At 51.6% G+C, this 14,706-nt stretch overlaps 6 protein-coding genes across 6 annotated transcripts; 2 read left to right on the top strand and 4 right to left on the bottom strand.

Annotated features, from left to right (window-relative positions):
* Nucleotides 1-300: 300 nt before the first annotated feature.
* On the bottom strand, nucleotides 301-1,604 carry N7508_005820 (methylenetetrahydrofolate dehydrogenase (NAD(+)); the record flags this gene model as incomplete). Its single annotated transcript, XM_058463886.1, has 4 exons — nucleotides 301-384; nucleotides 450-539; nucleotides 597-1,230; nucleotides 1,411-1,604. 4 exons carry the CDS (start codon nucleotides 1,602-1,604, stop codon nucleotides 301-303), a joined length of 1,002 nt encoding a protein of 333 aa, XP_058320364.1.
* A 699-nt stretch (nucleotides 1,605-2,303) lies between these two features.
* N7508_005819 (F1F0 ATP synthase subunit alpha) lies at nucleotides 2,304-4,409 on the bottom strand (the record flags this gene model as incomplete). The annotated part of the gene is made up of 5 exons (XM_058463885.1): nucleotides 2,304-3,554; nucleotides 3,638-3,758; nucleotides 3,821-3,877; nucleotides 4,003-4,160; nucleotides 4,338-4,409. 5 exons carry the CDS (start codon nucleotides 4,407-4,409, stop codon nucleotides 2,304-2,306), a joined length of 1,659 nt encoding a protein of 552 aa, XP_058320363.1.
* A 774-nt stretch (nucleotides 4,410-5,183) lies between these two features.
* On the bottom strand, nucleotides 5,184-5,991 carry N7508_005818 (2-hydroxy-palmitic acid dioxygenase MPO1; the record flags this gene model as incomplete). Its single annotated transcript, XM_058463884.1, has 4 exons — nucleotides 5,184-5,669; nucleotides 5,765-5,824; nucleotides 5,878-5,901; nucleotides 5,959-5,991. The coding sequence occupies 4 exons, from the start codon at nucleotides 5,989-5,991 to the stop codon at nucleotides 5,184-5,186; spliced, it is 603 nt and encodes a 200-aa protein (XP_058320362.1).
* Nucleotides 5,992-7,086: 1,095 nt separating this feature from the next.
* On the top strand, nucleotides 7,087-7,757 carry N7508_005817 (DNA-directed RNA polymerase II subunit RPB7; the record flags this gene model as incomplete). Its single annotated transcript, XM_058463883.1, has 4 exons — nucleotides 7,087-7,335; nucleotides 7,391-7,471; nucleotides 7,523-7,692; nucleotides 7,748-7,757. 4 exons carry the CDS (start codon nucleotides 7,087-7,089, stop codon nucleotides 7,755-7,757), a joined length of 510 nt encoding a protein of 169 aa, XP_058320361.1.
* Nucleotides 7,758-8,391: 634 nt separating this feature from the next.
* On the top strand, nucleotides 8,392-10,027 carry N7508_005816 (uncharacterized protein; the record flags this gene model as incomplete). The annotated part of the gene is made up of 2 exons (XM_058463882.1): nucleotides 8,392-8,709; nucleotides 8,768-10,027. 2 exons carry the CDS (start codon nucleotides 8,392-8,394, stop codon nucleotides 10,025-10,027), a joined length of 1,578 nt encoding a protein of 525 aa, XP_058320360.1.
* An 808-nt stretch (nucleotides 10,028-10,835) lies between these two features.
* N7508_005815 (putative RNA interference and gene silencing protein (Qde2)) lies at nucleotides 10,836-14,138 on the bottom strand (the record flags this gene model as incomplete). The annotated part of the gene is made up of 4 exons (XM_058463881.1): nucleotides 10,836-12,317; nucleotides 12,368-12,615; nucleotides 12,676-13,796; nucleotides 13,846-14,138. 4 exons carry the CDS (start codon nucleotides 14,136-14,138, stop codon nucleotides 10,836-10,838), a joined length of 3,144 nt encoding a protein of 1,047 aa, XP_058320359.1.
* Nucleotides 14,139-14,706: the final 568 nt, after the last annotated feature.

The raw sequence follows: 14,706 nt of genomic DNA, 5'->3' as shown, positions 1-14,706 counted from the left end.
TCGCTGTTCCTTTTAACGTTACTTGTCGTGTATCATGTGCTTTCTTAATTTTCTCTTCATGGTGATGGTCATATTTCACGTTATAAGATAACATGTCGAATGCGGATGGAGATATCAGATGCAGGGGTCAAAAGACGAGAACCAAAAACAAAAGTTGGAGGAGAGAAAGGACAGGAGAAACGTGTGGTTTCAGTGTATAATCAAAATGGCTAATAACAAACAAAATCTATGGGAATTTTTTATGACATGTCCAGGTCGTCTAGCATATCATATCAGTCAATATTGAACTCGTGTTAACATCTAGGAGTTTGCCTCGAGGGTACCGGGGCGTTCGGTTGCTTCGGCGGGCTTGACGTCGTCCATGCGCTTGTTTTGGATGAGGCGCTGAAATTTCATAGTTAGATACTATATCAAGGATATAAAGTAAAAGGGTAGATATGAAAGCTTACCAGAAGGTTGCGCAGCAAGACAACAATGGTGACCTTGCCGATGGAGGGAACAAAGAGGGAGGCCTTCTCGCGAACCTCGTGGGGGAAGTTCTGTGAGAGAATCATATTTAGCAAGTATACAGTCTCAAGCCAGTGAACAAAACATACCTTCTCGCTAGAGAAGTTGACACAGACAGCACCCTCGCGCAGAAGGCTGGTGTCGAACTTGTACTTGTCACCGGGGACACCAGTGATAACAACATCGCAAAGCGGCACAACGTCCTTAAGAGTCTTGCCCTCCAACTCAATAACATCATGTCTCTTCTTTTGCAGACCCTCACCACGAGTGAACTTCTGCACGCCAGTAACATCAACACTGTAAACACAGGCGCCGTCATTAGCCAGCAGGGCGGCAAGCGGGCGACCAACAACTTCAGAACGGTTCACGACACAGATGGTATGACCGAAGAGACGGTTGCCGTAGGGCAAGATGGTGTTGTAAATGTTGAGGTACTCGAGAATCTTGATGTTGGCCAGAGGGGTGCAGGGCAGGATGGACTTTTGGCGCTTGGCCTCGCCGTCCAGGAAGCGGACGTTCTGGTACATGTTGAAGATGTACTTGTGGCTCAGACCTTCGACGTCCTTGGTCATGTCGACGATCTGCTGCAGGTATTGGTCCTGGCGATTGTTGAAGATCGGGTAGTAGACGATGATACCGTCGACGGCGTCGTCGGTGTTGGCGGCCAGGATGGCTTCTTCGATGTCATCGCGGGAGACTTCGCGAAGGGAGTACTTGAATCCACTGGAGGGACATTTTGTTAGTCCATTGCACCAGTGAATTTCATCAATTCAGTGAGAATTGTTTTGGTTTTGAGTGATGTAGAAAGGTCGAGGGGTAGTATGAATCATACTAACACCCCACCATCCCACCAAGAATGAAGCCATTGAGGCCGCACAACATGGAAATAGTGCATATACTTACTTCTCCTCGCAGGTCTTCTGGGTCATCTGCGCGTAGACCAACGCAGCAGGGTCGTCATTGGCCAGGAAACCGACCAGGTGAGGCGGCTTCTCGAGGGTCTTGAGGCCTTCTTCGACTTCGGAGAGGAGGTGGGTGGCAACGTGCTTGCTCAGCATCACCTTGCAAGGTGTAGACGCAGCGGAAGGAGCAGACATGACGGCGATATATTCAACAAGAGAAATGCGAAGTTTGCGACGCGGGGAGACTTGACGGGTTTGGCGGGAAAAAGATTGTTCGCTTATCGATAACAGATCGGCTGCCGGTTTCGGCCTCATTTGCCGAGTCTGTATACTCACTCTAGGTAGTGATGTATAAAAAATTGCATAGCACTAAATGGTATGATTAGAATGCAATTTAGTTGACTTGGTAATATAACCAATCTTGATCTAATTTATCAAGTTATACCAGATCCATGAATAGATCTGGGATCTGGGATGGTCGTACGCTTTTTACATTTACGGTCTACTGTAACTGTACCGCCTGAGAAGTTGAACAAATGAAATAAATTGCGGTTCAACATGGAGAGCAGGAGACCAGACGGAATTAGAACGGTCGTCCTCCCATCTCGCGCCCCCTGCGCGGATAAAATCTAAACGTACAGGATATAATCACATTTTGATAGCCTAGCTTTGCGCTCGCTCGGAAAGGCACTACAGTAAATCCATGGTCCGCCCAGGATCATGCTGATCATTACATCGCTACATCCAGAGGCAGACCTAGATTCGGCTATAGCACCGGCATCAAGAGAACAGAACAAAACAATGGGCTCAAAATTGTACAGGCTATCTTGTCTATCAACATAGAGTCAAGAAAACAAAGCCGACCACGAAGGGTCATCCGGGTGATTTCTTCACTTATGCGTTGAAGGTAGAGTTGAAGGCAGTGATGACTTCCTTGAGCTTGGCCTCGGACTCCTTGCTGACCTGGCCCTCCTTCTCGATGGTAGCCTGGATCTCAGGGTGAGAGCTCTTGAGGTGAGACAGGAGGTCAGACTCCCAGGTGAGGATCTTGGCGACGGGGATGGTGTCGAGGAGACCGTTGACACCGGCGAAGATCAGGGGAACCATATCGGAAACGGCCATGGGGGAGTACTGCTTCTGCTTGAGGAGCTCAGTGAGACGCTCACCACGGGCAAGGGTCTGCTTGGTAGAGGCATCAAGGTCGGAACCGAACTGGGCGAAGGCAGCGACCTCACGGTACTGAGCCAAGAACAGCTTCAGAGAACCGGCGACCTGCTTCATGGCCTTGACCTGGGCGGCGGAACCGACACGGGAGACGGAGAGACCGACGTTAATGGCGGGACGGATACCCTTGTAGAACAGCTCAGACTCCAGGAAAATCTGACCGTCAGTGATGGAAATGACGTTGGTGGGAATGTAGGCAGACACATCACCACCCTGGGTCTCAATGATGGGGAGGGCAGTGAGGGAACCAGCACCGTGGGTCTTGTTCATCTTGGCGGCACGCTCGAGGAGACGAGAGTGGAGGTAGAAAACGTCACCGGGGTAGGCCTCACGTCCAGGGGGACGACGGAGGAGCAGGGACATCTGACGGTAGGCAACGGCCTGCTTGGAGAGATCATCGTAGATGATGACGGCGTGGCGACCGTTGTCACGGAACCACTCACCCATGGCACAACCGGTGAAGGGAGCGATGTACTGCAGGGGGGCGGCCTCGGAAGCGGTGGCAGCAACGACGACGGAGTACTTCATGGCATCCTGCTCCTCAAGGGTCTTGACGAGCTGAGCGACGGTGGAACGCTTCTGACCGACGGCAACGTAGATACAGAAGAGCTTCTCGGCATCAGTGCCGGTGGTGTTCCAGCGCTTCTGGTTGAGCATAGTGTCGAGAGCGACAGCGGTCTTACCGGTCTGACGGTCACCAATGATCAACTCACGCTGACCACGGCCAATGGGAACCATGGAGTCGACACACTTCATGCCAGTCTGCACGGGCTGGTTGACGGACTGACGGGGCAGAATTCCGGGGGCCTTAAGCTGAGCACGGCGCTTCTCCTTGGTGTTAAGGGGACCCTTGCCGTCAATGGGGTTACCGAGAGCGTCGACGACACGGCCGAGCAGCTCAGGGCCGACGGGGACATCGACCTGTGGGTTGTTAGTACATGTCGCAAGAAGATTGAGGCCATTGTAGTCCAGTATCAAAACGGGGACCCAGGGGATAGGCTTACAATCTCGCCGGTACGCTTGACAGTCTCACCCTCCTTGACGAGACGGTCGGAACCGAACAGGACAACACCGACCTGGCCGGCCTCCAAGTTCATACACATACCCTTGACACCGGAGGCGAACCTGGAGATGGGTTAGTTTTCCGGGCGGGATAATGCCAAGACATTTGGGGGGGGAACACGTACTCGACCAGCTCCTCAGCCTGGACGTTGGTCATACCGTGAACACGGGCAATACCATCACTATTCAAAGCTCAATCAGTTTCTGTATTCGTGTTTTGTCGAATGTTGATGGAAAGGGGCGGATTCGATGGTATTGAAGCCGGGGACCGAATTTTTCTTCGTGGCCCCTAGGGCGATGAACGTACCCGACCGACAGGACACGGCCGGTCTCAGCGAGACCAGCCTCCTCAGAGACACCACGGATGCGCTGCTCAAGGATGGAAGAGACCTCAGTGGGCTGAGCCTTGGCCTCGGAGGCGTAGGAGCGAACGCCGTTGAGAGGGCCGGCAGCAGCGGCGCGGACCTAGAAGGGACGAAAAACTTGTCAATGACCATCTCCCACGAGGACAACGTGTCCTAGGTATCCTGCATGCATAGGCGCCGTGTAGTGATGAGGTCTTAGCACCGATCGAGCTCGGAATTGAGATGAACGATGTCGGACTGGCGATGGATTGACCGGCTGGGATGGGATGGGACTCACCGAGGCGATGCGGCCAGGGGCCGAAACGGCCGCGACGGAGCGGCTGGACGACCGCAGAGCGTTTCTGAACATTGTGAAAGGGAGGTTCAGAGGATGGGAGGATGAATTCTCTGAGGGAGAGATGTAATTGGGGAGAGAGAACGGGAGAGGAGAGAGGATTGTGGACGGGAAGGAGAGCTTTGTCGTCGGGGGGAGGATTGGATTCTCAGGACTGGCGCTAAACCGTTTCGGACACTGGGCCCTCCGAGGTGGCCCTAGTGTGCCCGGCCACCTTTTTGTGTTATAACCTCATATATATATTTGTTATAAACAATAAATTCTCTATTTAAAATGCTATGGCTTTTCCAGAATTTCAAAACATGAAGCGCAAGTGTCCCCCCATGGCTTGACAATTTGCTTTGGCGACCGGAACAGGAGCCACACGGGCCACACTTCTCGTCCCGTTTTTTTCTCTTCTCGGATCGCCGGAATTCCTGGTCAGGTGTCGCTTATGTCACTGGCAACCTGGGCAACCATGTCACTATAACTATAACTATAGCTATATCATAGCTATACTATAATGTTGAAGCTGTAACTACTCTAGTGGTTATACTCCAGTTACACGGGGGTGAAGTGAAAATGTCATATCTACGCCAAGTCGGTAATTCATTACCCGAACTATCCATATACCACAACACATAACAAAGCAACCTTGAACGCTGTGCTAAACAATAATGACCCATTAGACAAGCAAAAGAAAAACACCAGTCGATCCCTCCGAGGCAACCGGGGAGCTCTCATCCAGCTTGGCCAGCACTCCCGAGGTCCCCTTGGTCCCTTACTCCATATGCAGCCTGCAATCTGCAACTACTGCGCCTTTCCCTTCCCCTTGGCCTTGCCCTTCTCCTTTTCAGACTCCTGTTGATTCCGGAACTTCAGGATCTCAAGCTCAACACCCTTTTCAAAGCGTTCCTGCAGCTCCGGGCGATAGCCAAAGAAGAACAGAACCTCTATCCAGACAAATAACGGAGCAAGCAGGATAGCCTGGACAAGGTTATCCAGCAACGCAGGGGCTCGCTTCTCAAACGCGCCGTGTCCGACAAACTGCGCCAGCCAAGAGACGATGTGGATGCCGCCGGCCCAGTAGTTCACGGTGTTGCCATAGGTTCCGAGGAAGTAGTTTCCGTAGTATGCAGCTGCGATCACGGCGGGGGCGAGGAGACCACCAGCAATAGGTTCCAGGAGCACGTAGAAGATGGCGTAGATGAGGGCGCCGATCGTGCCAGCATTTGCGGGGAGATATTGGATTTGGAGCGCGTCTGGGAGCGTGAAGAGGGGTGGGCAATTGCAGGCCTGTATGGATACCATTAGTCTCGTTTCATCTTGTTTCGGTACTTTTTTCGGCGACTTGGGGTTTTGTAGGGGCATGGAATGAGCTGGGTGCGTACCAGGACGATGCCGGTGAATAGCAGGATTGGGACGCAAGTGATATGGATTGCGACGTTGACCTGCACTGTCAGCGAACCTGTTGGTCATTATCCATGGAGTAGGACATCTGTACGGGATTATTGTGGTAGGCGCCGTACTAATGAGGATATCAGAGTCAGCTATTGTTCGGAGCATCCGGGGCGCGGGGGCTTACAAAAAGCAGCTGCTTCTCCAGGTTTAGTGCCATCTTGTCGGTCTGATAAAGAACGAATGTGACGGGGTCGAGAGAATCAAGAATCAAGGACGAGGCATTTGCGGAAAGTGTTGGGCCAAGTGGTTTGATATTGAAGGTCCTGGCGTCATACGCTAAGCCGAGGTGTAAGACGTGGTCTTGGCAGGGTGTTGGACCCCTACACTCTCAAAGTTATGTGAATATATTATTGAGATCTATACTTGTTATTAGGTTTGGATTTAGTGGACCATCGGAATGGCTTGCAACTAATAGGTCTATCATATATAGTGTTTGGTTGAGTTGATTATAACGCTATGTCTTCAACACTGCTGCCTTCATACCTGATACTTGAATTATTGATCTTTGATTGCCATTTGATTTGCAAAGCAGCAATGGGCCTTTCGGCATCATTGGTTTTAGCCTTGACAGCTACATTATTGCATTTGTGAATGTATCTCGATATATATATTCGCTCGATATATGCCTGGAGGTTCTGACTGACTAGCTAGGAGCCGTTTGCAAAAAAAAAAAAAGAAAAGGTCAATGACTGTCAATTCTTTTGGAATAGATATTGTATACCAAAGCATAAAGTCAATAATGACGAGAAACACTTTTAATCACCAGAAATTAAATTGGTTGTTTTGAGCACGCTATAGATCTGATCATCCTGTGCATACAAGCATTGACCTCAACGTTACAGGGAAATTGACAATTAGCACAGATTGAAACTCTTGTACTTCGTATTGAAGAAGTATTAGTCAAATAAAACATTGAAACAATATCTTGACATTGAACTTCTTGTCAACATCACGTGATCCATCCATCCAAACCTGGACCGCCAGACCGAGATGCTCTCACAAGAGAAAGCTTGCGCTTCTAGCTGTATCTGCCTCTCCGCCCATCCAAGGCAGATACAACATCTGCCACACCGACTTCTCGGATCTTCTTTCACTCATTTGTGGCTACAGTTTTCCCGTGCCCCACCGCTGCAGGTCATGAGCTCGCAAACGCCGTTGCTTGACCTTGATTGACAGCACTCTGAAACCGAGACCAATCCTTTGATACCTTCCCACTCCGACTCCAGCGCATTCAAATATTACAACCGCGACCATGTTTTTCCTCAAAGAAGAGACCAAGGTGATCTCCATGCACCCGTCCTTTTTCGGACCTAACATGCGGGAATACCTTATCACCCGACTCAACGAGGAGGAAGAGGGACGTTGTACGGGCGATCACTTTGTGATTTGCGTCATGGACATGGTTGATATTGGCGAGGGACGAGTGATGCCCGGCATCGGACAGGCAGAATACACCATCAGATATCGTGCGATCATTTGGAAGCCTTTCCGTGGCGAGACGGTATGCCCTTGTGATTAGAAATTGCTCATACCGAGTACTTGCTGATTGAGCCTAGGTCGATGCAATTGTTACCTCCGTCAAGCCTACGGGTATTTTCACCCTGGCGGGCCCATTATCTGTTTTCATTGCGCGAAAGGTGTGTTCTCTGCTGTCCATTGAACTCCACGCAGAGCTGACGGCCTACTAGAACATTCCATCCGATATCAAATGGGAGCCCAACACTGTGCCGCCGCAATACACTGACCACGCCGATCAAGTGATCGAGAAAGGAACCAGTCTGCGTCTTAAGATTCTTGGTGTCAAGCCTGACGTGGCTGCTATCAATGCCATTGGCACCATCAAGGAGGATTATCTTGGGTATGTTGCTCGATTCCCGTTGTAGAGGGCGCTCGCTGACATTCATTCCCTACAGACCTCTGTAATGAGACACGAGTTGCACCACATACCCACCCTTTTCAACCAATTCATCCATACGATAATGTCGATGCCGTTTACTTTTCCCGACACAGCGAGTGCTTGGGAGGGCGTTTTGCCTGGAGAAACAGAAGACCAGCCAGGAGCTGGGAGCTGGGAGCTGAGGCCCTGTTCGGTACATAAGCCATCCAGATTTAGACTGAAGCGTTCATCAATTGAGCCCGTGTCAAGCCTGGAGTAGGCCTGAAGTTCAGATGTAACCCCAGGGACTGCAATGCACAGTACAATACTCAGGTACCTGCATGTCCATGCCGAAGAACCAAACCTTAAACAGCGATATATTTCAATCTAGACGCCATTCTAGACGCCCCTGGGCATTTAGTTGCCGGAGAAACACGGCAAGTAGGGCTAAACCTCCTGAACCGCGCCACTTTAGTGAAACACTGGCGCATTTTGATCGGCTCCGTGCGCGTGTTTTATTTACTCTGCATGTGTTTTAGATGCAAGGTACCAGGTACCCATTATCCGTGGCTCCCCCCTGTGTAGTTGAGATGTATCCAGTACCTGGATCTTCCCCGTGTTTTCCTTGATAAGCCTCCCGAGCCCACTTGTTTTGTTTCTCTACACCTTCCCCCTTTCACCATGAGTTACTTCAAGGATCAGTACAGGCAGTACCAGGCCAATCCCAAGTCGGACGCCGTCAAATTGGCCGACGACGTGTCCTTGATCTATGTTCCCACTACCACCAAGGTCGAATCGCGCGACGCAGTGATTACCCATGTGCAGAAACAGGGCTTCGTGGTCAAGAAGAGATCGGAGCAGATCATCAGCTCCATTGAGGGTTCCGACGCGCTATGCCTAGAGATGGAGACTACATTGGAGTTCATGGAAGGTGGCGGGGCCTATCTCCCCTCGCTGGACGATAATTTCCTGGCCGACCGTGTCGTCACTTTCCCCACGGTAAATTCCCCGAGATTGCGCATAGCGCATAGATCGCGACTAATGCAGCCTCTTGCAGATGCACATCGTCACGTTTGCGAACAATGAAATCAAGCAGATTCGCATTTACTGGGACCAGGGTTCACTGTTGAAGCAAGTCGAGGTTATTGGCGCGCGTGGACGCGCCTGGCCCATCCGTGATGGAAAGGACCAGGTCCGTTGTCTCAAGACTGCCACGACCGAATCGTCCACGCCCTCGCTTTTGTCTTCGACACAGCGCGAGCTTCCTCAGCGCCCTGCCTCCCCTGGCAAGCGTCACATTAAGGATCCATATGCCGCAGAGTCCTTGACTGAGTTGCTCTCCCCCAGCAAGGAAGCCGCTGCGCTTGACTTGGGTGATTCACCTCCCAGGAGTGCTACCGCTGCTAAGCGTTATACCCAGGACCCGTATGGAGCTGGATCTTTGAATGAGCTTCTGTCCCCTAGCAAGAAGGCCGCTGAGCCTATGCGTCCCTTTGCGCCATCTGCGTCTCGTCCTCCCCAGCGCAACATCAGTGAGCTGTTCTTGAAGGATGACGATATTCCTGACTCGCCCTCCAAGCCCCAGCGCAGAGTCCCCAAGATGGACGACGACGAGGAAGAAAACGCTGGCCTAGGCCCCGTTGACGAGAACCGTAGCTTCTACAAGACCATTCCTGGAAAGTACAGTCACTTTGAGATTGGCGGCGATAACAACTCCAACCGTGAGATCCAGCACGAAACCAGACACACCAACGCTTACAACACGCCCCACTGGGAATTCGATGACTTTTCTGCGACTCCCAAGAAGCCTTCGCGGGTCCCCCGCGGCGAGGAAGTGCGCCACTTTGGTTTTGAGAACGAGAAGAGCTTCCAGACTCCCCCAGGCAAGGCCAATGTGGCCAAGCCCCGTCGTGATGCTGATGTCCACTTCGAGTTGACCGACGACGACGACAAGGAGGATGCCCGCATTATCAGCTCCTTCGGCGGCCGTGGCAAGAACCTCTACCAGAACCGTCTCTACGACGAGCACGGAGACCCCGAGCTCACAGAGAAGGAGAAGAAGCAGGAGCCTCTGGGCGTTGTTGGCAATGCCGCTAACCGCAAGAAGAACTTCGACTCTCAGTGGGAGATGAGAGATGACTCCCCCAAAGCCAGTGAAAACATCAAGCCCGCCGCTCAGAACCACTCCAAGGCCGTCAAGATGATGGAGTCTTCCTGGGATAACTTCGAGGACTCGCCCGAGCCCAAGCGAACTGCCACGTCTCAACGCGATCCCACGCGTCACAACCAGCCGAGCTGGACTCATGGTGACGAATAAGGGAGCTAACTAGATACCTTGTATCCTGTCTACAGCCAAGTCGAAGTCGATGTTCATCACCTTCGTCTTGACACTCCACGGCCGATCCAGATCACGAGCAATATGTATCGATACCCGCACGAACTTAGGATTTGTCCTAACGAAACTTGCAAACCAAAATCCCAGGGGATGGGCACTTTAACAGGTGTCTGTCTGGCCTGCTTGTACGAATGAGTCTGCTGGTCGTAATGCCCTATTATCCCTCTTCTTGTCATTCTTCTTTTCCCGGCTGTGCCTTTTGCTTTCTTTCTTCTAACACCTGTACTTTGCCTTCCTGTTGGATAAGTTTACCCATTCAGATCGATATCTGTTAATTTGACCATTTATTTTATTTGATATTGGCCTGTAGAATTTAAGATGTAGAGAGAGATATATATATATACACTGTAGCATCGTGGAAATGGAGTGAATAGAGGCTAGACAGCCACGCATTGAAGCTGACGCTACGAGAAACAAACATAGTCCACTTTTCAAATTTCAATTTATGCTTCTTGCTAAGCTAGGCCTCCTTCAATTTGATACTAAAATCTCCCTCAAATATCTTCCAGATGTCTTCGTCCAGCAAGTCAATCTATTCCATTCTAACGTTGTTCCAACTTCCAATCTCAGACCATGTCATATCTCTCATTCGTTCCTCCTACCAATGATGATCTCACCAATGTTCCAAAATCCAAACTGAGAATGAACATATAAAATCCACCAAATTCACCAACCAAACCCACTTTCCCCCTCCCACCACTACCATACTCCATACTCCCACGGAGTACCCCTAAATGTAAAACATAGTATCTGCAATATTAGGGTGGATGACAACATCAACCATCCTAGCCAGATCAGCTGTCCCCTCAGTAGCACCACTGACACTCCCACCAGTAGCATCAACAGGCGTAGGATCAAACAGATCCGAAAGGAAACACCTAGCCCGGGCACAGACAAGGTCAGCATAATAAGCCGGTGGACAGACAGAAACAGCCTTCGTCGCCCGTCCAAACATATAACACATCTTATGTGTCAAATCCTGCAACACATCCGCCGCACCGGGACCACCCGAGTTGGCAGGATGACGCGGATAGAAAATCTCATCCCAGACAGTGAAGTAGTGAGCTGGCCGAGCTGTCCCTTGGAGCGCGGAGTGGGCTTGTAGGAAAAAGTCCCAGTCGCGGGCTTCGGAGACGCCGCGGTCGACGACTGTTCCTGGGATTGGGTTCTCGCGGTTCGAGTCTTGCTCGGTTGTTGGGTAGAACCGGGTGTTGTGGCGTTTGCCGACAATGACGATTGACAGGCGTGGCAGGCCCTTTGCTATTTGCGTGGCTGGGTAGGTCTTTTTGCAGGCGGCTTGGAGGAGGGGCAGTTCCTCGTCGATGACTTTGTTGTATTGGCCTTCTGAGACGCCGTCGCGGTAGACGATGATGTTCTCGGGGAGAGCCTTCTTGTTGCATTTGGCCCAGTGTTGGAGACGGGATGCTAGGAGGGTTTCCAGGTCCGCAACCATTTCCTGGCGAGCGCCTTGGACGCGGATTTCGGCTGGCCATTGCGCTAGCGTTGAGTCGACTGAGGCCACGATACCCGCCACGCTGGGTGCCGTGGCAGCCGAGCCTGGGGACGGGTGGGTGACGTCTATGCCGACTAGCATTGTTTTGCCTTCGGAGATGATGCCGAGGTCGGAGGTGCGGAGGCTTTGGTTTGCACCGCCAAGTTTAAGGTTAATTTTCAGGCCCACATTCGCGTTGTACTGGTCGTTGGAGCCGCGGAGCTTTTCGGCCAGTACGTTTACGTTGCGGATACCGCATCGGACGTCACAGACCTGCTTGATGCAGTTGTAGATGGCTGTGTCCTTTGCGTAGAGTATTCCCAGGATAAACACTGGGTTATATGCCTTTTGCAGATCGAGGACGGCGTTTTCGATGTCGGCTGCGTCGTTGCGTCCTGTGAGGGTTACGCGCTTGCCGCGTTTGTGGACGTCGACTGCCATCCCCATATCTATGAGGGTTTTGCGGAAGCCCCGAATAGATGTCTCAAGTTCCTCAGGAGCGTTGAAGACTGGGCGGCTGCTTTCGCTGACAACGTAGAGATAGGTCCAGGTCTTCATTTGCTTGGCCTGGGAGAATTGAATCTGTTTCATGTTCCAGCTGCCAGCCATGGTTCGGACTTCCTTGGTTTGCTTGCCGTTCTTGTAGAAGACGCTTGGTGCGGGGAGAACGCGACCAGGAACGGTGATGAGCTCTGTAGAGGAGCTGATACCGAAGGCGGACTGCATTCGGTTAGCAATTTTGATCAGAGATTAGGAACGAGGGCACCCACCAAGGTAGAGCACTGAGGCTCCAGTCCTAAAACGCCTACACCTTTAGTAACGATGGAGTGTGCATTCTGGCCTGGTTTACGACCCATCACGGCGAAGCGAAGCATCTGGGCAGTCTGATCACCGGACAGCTTTGACTTGGCTGGTTGACCGGGCTCGACCTCGCAGACTTCAACGGGAAGATAGACAGGCTTCTCGCGAGATCCGACATTGACCACAGGTAGATCTCGATTCAGAGAGAGGTTGTACTCTAAATGTGAAATAAGCATCAAGTAAGAAAAAAGTGACCGATAGGTGAAGGTTCACGTACCCTTCTTGAAGAATGCTTCAACGGAAATCCAGCGTCCAGCTTCAGCAGGACCAGCCTTGGGTGCTTTCTTTCCCTTGGGCTTAGGCGTAGCACCAGGAGTGCCAGGCTTAGGGCCAGCTTCGACAAGGAAGAACTCCACCTCGGCAGGACCGGCACCATGACGAGCAACCTTAGGTGCGTTGGGTGATTTACCACCGTCACCGCGGTTGGCAAGCCCATGGATAGGCTTAATACGAGGGCGGGCTTCACCGCGGCTGTTCTTCCGGGCAATGTGCGTGATACGGACCCGGATGCTCTTAAGGAACTTTTCCAGACGGTAGGTGTTTCGGCCGCCGTAGCTTTGGATCACATTGGCTAAAGGTCCTTCATCGTAGCAGGCGATGTACTTGACCTGCACGTTCAAGAGGACGCGAGCTGTGGCAGCACGCACACTGACGAAGAATCCACGGAGGACGGAAAGACCACCACCAAGGTTGTATGACTCCTGGATACCTGGCCGGTGACTATAGTGTCTGTTGGCTCCGACAGAGACAACACTATCGTCAGTCTTAGGGTGGTGTCCCATGATCATGTTAAGAGCAGCAACGATCTCAGACTTGGAGTCCAGGATCGCACCGGCATTGGTGGAAGTCAAGTAGTTCAGCAAATCAACCGGATTGACCTGACCGGTGTACTGCACAGTGACTTGATGCACGCGGGGAGCTTCAGGGTAGTCATCCAGCAGATTCTCCTTGTATCGCACATCGTAGGTGCCCTCCGTCAGCTTGACACCTGACACCAGCGTGGAACGGAAGTCAGACGCGATACTGCTCTTCTGCTGGGGGAAGTGCTCGTCCAACAACAGACACACAATCTGCCGGGCCTTTTTGCCCACCGGTGCAGTCCGGCCCGCAGCATCAGCCGCGATCGTAATATGATAACGGAACAGCTGCTTGTTAGGCAGGCTTAAGGGTAGGTAGTTGGCATATAGAATCACCGGTCTGCCAACAGTGCCGTAACCAGGACGCTCAGGATATTTGGCTTGCCTGGGGGCCTTTGCACCGTTGATAGCGAGGGCTTTGGCGATATTATCCTCGGTCTTAGTAACGGTGGGGCTAGGTGGAGGAATAGGCTCGTCTTGTCTGATAAATCGTTAGATGATATCGACAAATTATAGAGAGAAGAGCTGACCTGAAGATGGGCGGGCCGTGGTTCATAACTCCACCGCGTCCTCCACGGCCGCGTCCACCATCTCCTCTGCCACGACCACGAAAATCTCCACGGCCACGGAAGTCACCACGACCTCTGTCACCGCGGCCACGAAAGTCCCCGCGGAAACCTCCACGATCTCCGTCTCCTCTGCCAGCGGGGCGTAAGGGTAAGTCACCGCGACCGCGGCCACGATCACCGCGGCCACGATCACCACGACCACGATCCCCACGTCCCCGATCACCACGTCCACGACCTCTAGGGTTGTCACTCATGGTTAAATGTCCCAGCTATAGATGAATGGTCCATGTAAGGGAGGCGGGAAGGAAGAAAATTATATGGGGAAAGCAATGGGGTTATGTACTCATCGTTTGTTTGCCAGCAAATGCAGGGGTACGAACTGGCGCCTATCTACAGATAAAAGGTATCAGCTTGTTTCATAGCAAACAAGTTACGTGTAATATGAACTGTTAACATAGGTGTTGAAATTGAGGCCAAACGCGTGGATTTATAAGGACACAAAGATATCAAGTGCCTCATAAATCAACAATCCGCTTATTTGGACCTCTACAGATGAGTCACTGGTCGTTTGGTACAGCCAATCAGCTAAGTGTAGAACGCAACAGGGTCGGAGTTAAGAGAGGCCTGAGCTGCTCTGTGATATACAAGCTTATCTAAGAAAGCAAATTGCAGCTAGTATTTAAAAACATTCAAAGTAGTCCGAGTGTGATCTGTATGTGCAGGCGTGCAGTGCGTGTATGGACTCTCGTGTGCGTGAGATCATCTCCCCAAAAACGGAGATAACGGATTAATCATCGAGTTTCGTCCAACCTTCCTTCACCT

This window comes from Penicillium antarcticum (assembly GCF_028974205.1).
Source record: "Penicillium antarcticum strain IBT 31339 chromosome Unknown utg000005l_segment0_segment0, whole genome shotgun sequence".
Taxonomy (NCBI): Eukaryota; Fungi; Ascomycota; class Eurotiomycetes; order Eurotiales; family Aspergillaceae; genus Penicillium; species Penicillium antarcticum.
The sequence above is the reverse complement of the archived record's forward strand: the minus strand, read 5'-3'. Positions and strand labels throughout refer to the sequence as shown.